This window comes from Gymnoscopelus microlampas (genome assembly GCF_963454915.1).
Source record: "Gymnoscopelus microlampas genome assembly, chromosome: 1".
NCBI classification, from domain to species: domain Eukaryota; kingdom Metazoa; phylum Chordata; class Actinopteri; order Myctophiformes; family Myctophidae; genus Gymnoscopelus; species Gymnoscopelus microlampas.
The window spans coordinates 49557646-49566679 of NC_139962.1; the positions used below are offsets into that span (position 1 = coordinate 49557646).

Sequence of the window (9034 nt, forward strand, 5' to 3'; positions counted from 1 at the left end):
AAGTGTGTGCTAGTGCAAAAAAACACCCGGAAAAGAAATACTAAAATCATTTAGTTTGTGTTCCATGTGACATTGTTTACTGTTCATTCAGATTCCCATTAGATCCCTATTAGTTACAGTGCATTTTTCACACTGTAGAGTTACAAATGGATAAATTAACACTAACGATTGTACTGTAGATTATAATACCAGCCATTAGTTCATAAACTCCATGTTCTTAGGATAGCCTTTTTAATTTGCTTTCTCTCCCCGCACCCCTTCCTACCCCCTTCTGCCTGATTGATGCTAGCGACTGACCTAGATATGACATACAGACATACTGTACTATGGTCGTTTGTTCTCCTGTTTTTGTTACTTCTTTACCACAATGTTAACATTTTAATTTAGGTGACAGTTTAGGTTATTTAAACAGATGCTATTGTAGGTTCATTGTTTACCTGCTATCCTATAGTTTCAATGTACAGATTATTATTTTGATAGTATGTTGTTTAGACTGTTTACCTGTGATCCTAGTTTACTGAGGCACTACACTGTCTCTCTGCATTTTATGTACGTGAATACCTCACATATTGTAAGTCACTCTGGATAAGAGCGTCTTGCTAAATGCCTATACATTGTAAATTGTAATGTGTTCTCTTCTTCCTGTGGGACCTTTCAGACGAGCAGCAGTGTGTGGACCAGTTCAGCTGGTGCCACCTGGTGCCTCAGCATGGCGTGTGCAACCACAAGTTCTACGGACAGCAGTGCTGCAAGTCCTGCTCTGCCAAAAGACTGTAAGGGCGGGCTGCTCTCCGGACCGCTGCTCTAACCCCACAGCACCTCTAGGGGACGCTGTGTTGATGCAGGGCGTTGATGCATGACAGAACTGTCTTCAGAAAGTCTTGTTTTTTCGTCCTGGAGTTGCTCGACAGAGGATCCAAGGAGATGTAGGAGACAGTGGAGTGGTCCAAGGGATGACTTATTTCCATAGACTGTAAAAGAAATATGGACGAAGGGAGCCGTGACGTCACCCATTGGTTTCTACAGACCCGCTTTGAAGCCACTATTTCAGCAAATTCAAATCCACCATCTGGGAATTTACGGACCCGAAAAGCAACCGGAAAAGAATGCTTTTGGGTGGAAGGGCAGCGAGTGAGGGTGGGTCTTCACCAGTAGAACCTAATCACAAGACCCGAAAACACAGCCTGCTTTATCATCAATTTTAAAATTAATGGGACCATAATTTACAAAAACGCATATCATGCTGTGGGAAGAAAACTTGAAACTAGAGATTGAAGTCATAGTCTTTATGAAATGGTTTACTAAGGTAATAAAACCAAGTATACATTTTTGTCAAGTCACCATTGACTCCCAATGGAATATATATTCTTTTGCAGCCGGAGCGACACCTTCTAGGCCATTAACAAGAACTGCAGTGTTTTCATGACTTCCGTATTATAGCTTCATTTCCAAGAGTGAGTGCTTGCCGCCTGCTTGTGTCTGTAGCCTATAGTCTGCAGTTGGTTCTTTGGACAAAAGCCTTGGATTTTGGATTATTGCCGAAAATAAGCACTGTGGCAAATGAAAGTTCACAACACACATTTTCTTCCCTAGATCTTCATTGTTATTCACAAATGAACAACTGTTTTATGATTATTCTTTTCTTTTTGTTTTAAGCTTAAATGCTATCAACAGAAGTAAAAACGCTATGAACGAAACTAGGGCATGGTCGCATGTCTTGTCTTGACCATCACCACCACAAATGCTTGTGTTTGGTGTGATGACATGTCCTTTAGCCACTTGATAGCAAACACCATTTTGAAGTTCAACATTTCCAAGTGAGGTATTTACTAATGTATTTTATGTCATAGAACAAAATGGTGAAAATCCCTTCCCTGTGGTAATCATACACCTTATTTCAGGCATTTCAACAAAAAAGCCATTCAAAAGACTTTGAGAGAGAGAACTAGGAAGTGCTAAATGCTAACTCGTTTTGGGACTACAAACTTCACCACTCTATGAACTCGTGCTGCAGGCTTCTGCAAAAAAAAAGGGCAACGTGGGTATCTGATCTCTTTTGCCAAAGCAGCATGCTTGATTCGCCGGCCACATCATTACAACATTAGAATGGTAATGAGAATTACGTGTAAATAGCATGTTTTTTTTTCTTTGACAACCTCAGAATCGACAAGCCATCACAAGAGAACAATAATGGACAAAATCTTTTTTGTTTGTTTTTAAAGCTTGCTTATGTTGTATATTTAAAGGAACCTGGTTTCTAATGGCTTTTTTTGTTTTAAGTTATTATGGTTGGTAATACTATTTTACATTTGTTTCTGGTGTACAGTAGATCTGTGATGTTATTTTCATATTTTGATATATTGGGTCTTCAACAGGGGGTCTGGGACCCCTAGGGGGTCCTCAGAGTTAGGGGGGGGTGCCAAATGTTTGTGATAGGATCGTTTTTTTTTAACATTAACCACTTGAACCCCACGCGATGCCCACGTTATGAGCCCAATGAATGGGCTCCCATCACCACATATCATCTCAAACACACTGTATGGCCCAGTAGGGGCCGGCTACCCAACCAGTAAGGTCTAGTTGGGTCTTATCAGCCTTTTCTTTCGGTAATTCAATGTTGATACATGTGCTGTCATGTGACCTGTCAGGGAGAAAAAAGAAAACATGGCTGACATCTTTTTATTTAGTTTTTCTCCATGGGAAAAGCTATATTAATATTTTAAGAACGTTCCGGAACTAAAATGCATTTTGTAAACATTTCCAACAAGAAATGGCCATTGTATTTGTAGTGTATGGGAATTGTATGTACAGTATATAATTAGCTAGTTATGGACTTTCTCTCAGCTGGTTATAGTTGTTATGGGAGGTTGCTATCGAACCTTAGCATCTTTATTCTTTCCTTATCCTTATTCTGAGGGGGACATTAGCCTAAGATAGCAGATCTTCAAGCTCACAACGTCTCGCAGCGCGATCGGCTGTTTTTGGCAAATCAAGTACAGAACTAACGTTCACGTTTACTAAGTATCAAGGGTTTAAGTGGTTAAATGTCTGAAAATACACATCAACATGAAATAATGTGTAAACAAACAAACACACCACATTAATTTACAGAACACTGATGTAGCTAGGCAGATAACAGGCGAAAAACAGGCGAATCGTTCACTTCCGGATAAAAGCGCCAAAATTGGTACACATACTCCTTGGGTAGTACTGTTTTGATAAAACCCGTTAGCCACCTGAAAATTCAAGATGGCGGCCATTTTTCAAGATGGCCGCCATTGAATATACAGTAATATTACATTTCCCAACAAAATCCCATAGATACAAGTGCCAAAATTGGCAAACATACTCCTTGGGTATTGCTCTTTTGATAAAAACCAAAGATTTTAAGATGGTGGCCATTTTTCAAGATGGCCACCATTGAATATACAGTAATTCGCAGTAATTTCACAATAAAATGTCATAGATATGCACCAAAATTGGCACACACACTCTTTGGGTATTGCTCTTTTGATGACACCTGTTACCCATGTAAAAATTCAAGATGGCAGCCATTTTTCAAGATGGCCACCATTGTACAGTAGGCTATATACAGTCAAATCACATTTAGAAGTAAAATAGCTTAGAAGCAAGCACCAAAATTGGCTCATGTACCATTCTTTTAATAATATTTTAGCAGCCACCTAAAAATTCAAGATGGCGGCCATTTTGCAAGGTGGCCGCCATTGAATATACACTAATAATGCATTTCTGAATAAAATCACCTTAATATGTCCTATTTGAGTAATCTTGGTGTCAAATCATACATTTTTCACTATGTAGAATCTGAATCTGGACCCATGGACTGACTTCACTGGCTTCCTTGTACCATATATCAGCCCCGGAATCCTAATCTTCTGCTAAATTAGGGGATCATGCTATGTTATAAGTCTATTATGTGTAGCATTTTCTTGTACAAGACAAAGAGGAAGGGTAGTGTTTTCAGCCTGCGGCGAAAGATGGGCAGTGACTCTGCTGTCCTGACATCAGTGGGAAGTTCATTCCACCACTGTGGGGCCAGAACAGAAAAAAGTCGTGACCGTGTCGATCGACCAGAAGGACCCTTGAGTGACGAGGCAATCAGTCGCCCCGAGGTGGCAGACCGAAGTGGTCGGGTAGGGGTGTAGGCATCGACCATAGCCCGGAGGTAAGAAGGAGCTGTTCCTTTCACTGCCCTATAGGCTAGCACCAGGGTTTTAAACTGGATCCGAGCTGCTACGGGGAGCCAGTGTAGAGAACGGAGAAGGATAGTTGTGTGGGAGAACTTGGGGCGGTTGAACACCAGACGAGCTGCAGCTTTCTGAACAAGCTCCAGAGGTCTGATGGCAGATGCCGGAGCACCAGCCAGGAGGGAGTTGCAGTAGTCCAGGCGGGAGATGACAAGAGCCTGGATGAGCACCTGGGCTGCCTTCTCCGTGAGGAAGGGGCGAATCCTCCTGATGTTGTAGAGGAGGAATCTGCAGGACCGTGTCACTGATGCGATGTTTGCCGAGAACGACAGTTGATCGTCCAGGGTCACACCCAGACTCTTCGCAGTCCGAGTTGACGTCACCACAGCATTATCAATGCCCGGGAGGAACATCAGCTCGGTCTTGTCCAGGTTGAGCTTCAGGTGGTGCGTCGACATCCACTCCGAGATGTCAGCCAGACAAGCAGCAATGCGTGCCTCCACTTGTGTGTCAGAGGGGGGGAATGAGAGGATCAGCTGGGTGTCATCGGCATAGCAGTGGTACTGGTAGGAAAAGCCATGGGAGTGGATGACAGCACCAAGAGTTGTAGTGTAGAGAGAGAAAAGAAGAGGACCCAGAACCGATCCTTGGGAAACCCCAGTAGTGAGTCTGTGTGGTTCTGATACAGACCCTCTCAGCATCACCTGGTAGGAGCGACCCGTCAGGTAGGATGCAAACAGGGAGAGTGCAGAGCCTGAGACACCCATCCCCTTAAGGGTGGAGAGGAGGATCTGATGGTTCACTGTGTCGAACGCTGCAGACAGGTCCAGGAGTATCAGGATGGAGGAGAGAAAGTTCGCTCATGATGTATGACAGATCAAGCGCAGCTGAAGGTGTTGATGATGCAAGGTTGGACATGTTTGCTCGGAAGCAGAGACCATATGAAGCCATTCCTCCAACCCGATCAGCGCTGAAGGAGCACGTGGTGGGGCAGTTTGCATGTGTCCATGACCCCTAGAACTATGTCGGCAGGAGTCTTGTACTCCTGGCAGGGTTACCCAAGCCAAACAGGTCGAAGGGTAGAGACTAGACAAAGGGTGATCCCAGGGCGCTATTACTACTTGTAATCTACACTTGCAAGATCCGCTTGTCTCTCAGCGCTAATCTATGTGATTTTATTGCAAAATGTAGCAATACTGTATATTAAATGGCATCTTGAAAAAGGGCCACCATCTTGAATTTTTAGGTGGCTGCTAATATGTTGTTAAAAGAATGGTATATGAGCCAATTTTGGTGCTTGCTTCTAAGCTATTTTACTTCTAAATGTGATTTGACTGTATATAGCCTACTGTACAATGGTGGCCATCTTGAAAAATGGCTGCCATCTTGAATTTTTACATGGGTAACAGGTTTCATCAAAAGAGCAATACCCAAAGAGTGTGTGTGCCAATTTTGGTGCATATCTATGACATTTTATTGTGAAATTACTGCGAATTACTGTATATTCAATGGTGGCCATCTTGAAAAATGGCCACCATCTTAAAATCTTTGGTTTTTATCAAAAGAGCAATACCCAAGGAGTATGTTTGCCAATTTTGGCGCTTGTATCTATGGGATTTTGTTGGGAAATGTAATATTACTGTATATTCAATGGCGGCCATCTTGAAAAATGGTCGCCATCTTGAATTTTCAGGTGGCTAACGGGTTTTATCAAAACAGTACTACCCAAGGAGTATGTGTACCAATTTTGGTGCTTTTATCCGGAAGTGAACGATTATTCCCGGTATCTGCCTAGCTAATGATAGTGCTGTCAAACACGTCTATGTAGCTATCTATGAACAGTTTTAATTTGCATAGTTTGCATTCTCTTTACCATAAAAATATGTAGTGTGGGTCCCTGCTTCATTTCTCTCTCAGCTAAGGCAGTGGTTCTCAGCCTGTGGGTCGGGACGTTTTGGGTGGGGGTATCCCCAGATGACAGTAGTGAAAAAAAATGTAATAACGAAAAAAAAACTTTTCAAAAATGAAAAAAAAGACCATTACTGCATCAAAAGTAATCAACAAACTATACTATAGAAACTGGTCAAACTTTGGCCAAATTGTCAAATAATCTAATAAAGAGGCAAAAATTGTGAAAGTAGCAGATCTACTAGCTCACAACTCTTCGCAACGCTTGTAGATCAGCTATTTTCACATTTCTTTCTGTGGAACCGAGTCAAACTAAATATAATGCCTCAACTCCTACAATTCCAAGTGCTTGTCTGGACGGGAGGTCCCCAGTTCAAATATGATTATTGAAAAGGTTGAGAACCACTGAGCTAAGGGGTCCATGACCGGAAAAAAACGTTGAAGACCCCTGTCTGTACAATAGGACTGTGCCAGACGTTAGGACATTGTCAAACACGTCGTCGGATCAGCGGTCAACTATTATGCACTTTCCCTACATGCTCCTGCTTGTTACTGTACATTCACCGGTGCTGTCTTCCTGTACATTCCATGTGTTTTACAAATTGTGACAACATGACATGTTTATCTGTATGTTGCTAAAGTGGTCTTGTTTTTTTTGCTGTTGTGTTGTTGTTTCAGATATCACTACTAGGTCTCTCTCTCTCTCTCTCTCTCTCTCTCTCTCTCTCTCTCTCTCTCTCTCTCTCTCTCTCTCTCTCTCTCTCTCTGTCAATCTGTATCTGTCAATCTGTATCTGTCTGTCTGTCTGTCTGTCTGTCTGTCTGTCTGTCTGTCTGTCTGTCTGTCTGTCTGTCTCTGTCAATCTGTATCTGTCTGTCTGTCTGTCTGTCTGTCTGTCTCTCTCTGTCTCTCCCAATCTGTCTGTCTCTCTCCCAATCAATCGATTAAAACCACACTGATCTTTCATGAATAAAGAAAACATTTTGCAAAAAAATATGCATACATGCATAAAACAACAGAGTTAAATGAGAACACTAGGGGTCCCCTGAGACCCCAAATGACGCCCCTGGTGAGCAGGCTCAGGAAGAACAAGGTAAGTCATAACTCAGACAGTCTGTCACAGTAATCAGACGATTAGATATGGATATCTAATTTACCAAATCGGGACCCTCATCCACACCCACTCCAGCACCACCACCACCACCAAGATATTCCTGGCTATTTGCCTTGTAGTCTTTCAACCACTTAACTGTACATCCTATATAGTACCATACTATGTTGACCGGGACCCCCCAGTTTGGTCTCCTCCTTTTTCCCTCTAAACCAAAGTTCACTAAAAAATAGCTGATCTACAAGCTCACAATGTCGTAACTCGCTAGATGTTTGCCCCAGAATAGGGATGCCCGGTTAGTGCAATGACTTATGACAAACTAGGCACACGACTTCATCTTCCTATGAGTAGACAAAGGGAGTCAAATTCCATCAGGGACTCAAATCTCGATAAAACACCGGCAACTTCAGTGAAAACAAAAAATACTTATTAGATTATTATTATTGCATGACTTATTAGACACCCTACACATTATTTTTAGCGCTCATTTTCATTGGCTACTGTCCTGTAAATGAGGACCACATTAAAGCGAGCTAAGGTGCTGTGTTGCATAAACGAACATGAACACGAATATGAACACGCATCAGGTCAATCCTACACATTCTCATAACAAGGTGTCACCTTTGACTAAGAGGATTTGACCTAAATTTGGCTGCACGTCCTACGTTACTACCTCTGATTAGCCGAGCTCGCAATGTACACTAAGTCGTGTGAGATCGGGTTGGACAATCACAGGGGAGGCGGGACATGGGAAGTGGAGCAGATTGTAAGAGAGAAGCTAAAGTTCTAAAAAATGATGGGCTGTCAAGGCTTGGTATTGAAACTCTTGATGCCAGATAGCATTATAGCGTCTGAATTGCTTGCGGCTAGATCTACAGTATGTGTGTTGTGCGCTGCTGTTGAGGTTGTGACTCTTGTGAGTTGTGACAGGGACAGGGTGGATATAGGTTCTTGATTGCTTGGCAACACCTCTGTCTATGTCCTTTCCCCAAGACCTGTTGTACCATGGTACTCGTTTTGCTCTGCACCTTGGTGGTTGCTGGTTGGATGGCTTTTGCCTTTTTTCATTTTCTTGTAGTCAGTCTCCACTTGAGCCTACAGTGATCAGTGTCGATGTGTAGGCCTACAGTGTGGTGTACAGTGTTGCTCGGAAGGCCTATACCTAGGGTTCCCAAGCTTTTCAGGCCGCAGCCCTCCAAAATAATCATATATTTGAACAGGACAAGCACTTGGAATTGTAGGCATTACATTTAGCTTGACTCGGTTCCACAGATAAATATTCTATAAATATTGTGCTAAATTATTTTTAAACGTGTTTTAATCCACCCATTTGCCAGAAGCACTATAGCGCAGACTCAAATGTTCCCCTAAGAATATGAATGCTGGGGTTCAAGTGGTTAAACATCAGTGTAGTTCTACAAACACTAGAGGGAACTGAATTGAATTATTCCACAGAGTGGGCCAATCCCTCATCATTTCACATATTAACTCCTTCATGACTTGAACAGCTTCAATTTCTTGATTTGTGATTTCTTTCTTGTATTATTTCATTGTGTACTACTGTATGGGGTGGGAGAGTCTTAATTAATAATATATAATATGATCATAAGAAGCACACTAGAATATAACTTTATTTTTAACCACTTAAACCCTCTAGTCTTAGTACACTGGTCTTGAGTCGGCTCTGTACTCTGCGTTTTCCGGTCTACACCAAATCTCTTCTCCAAAATATAGCCATTACAACCGACTTGATGCTGAGTGCCAAGCAGGGAGGCATTGGGTCTCATTTCTTTAGTCTTTGGTATGA

The 9034-nt window shown here is 42.2% G+C and overlaps 1 protein-coding gene across 1 annotated transcript in view; it reads left to right on the forward strand.

The window, feature by feature from the left end:
- The window catches only part of adamts18 (ADAM metallopeptidase with thrombospondin type 1 motif, 18), a 79487-nt gene extending 76315 nt beyond the window's left edge, over window positions 1–3172 (forward strand). Inside the window, exon 24 of the mRNA XM_084051283.1 lies at window positions 659–3172. Coding sequence (XP_083907409.1) covers window positions 659–777 — 119 coding nt within the window. The 3' untranslated portion in view covers window positions 778–3172. The remainder of the gene's footprint in view (window positions 1–658) is intronic.
- The last annotated feature ends 5862 nt before the right edge of the window (window positions 3173–9034 follow it).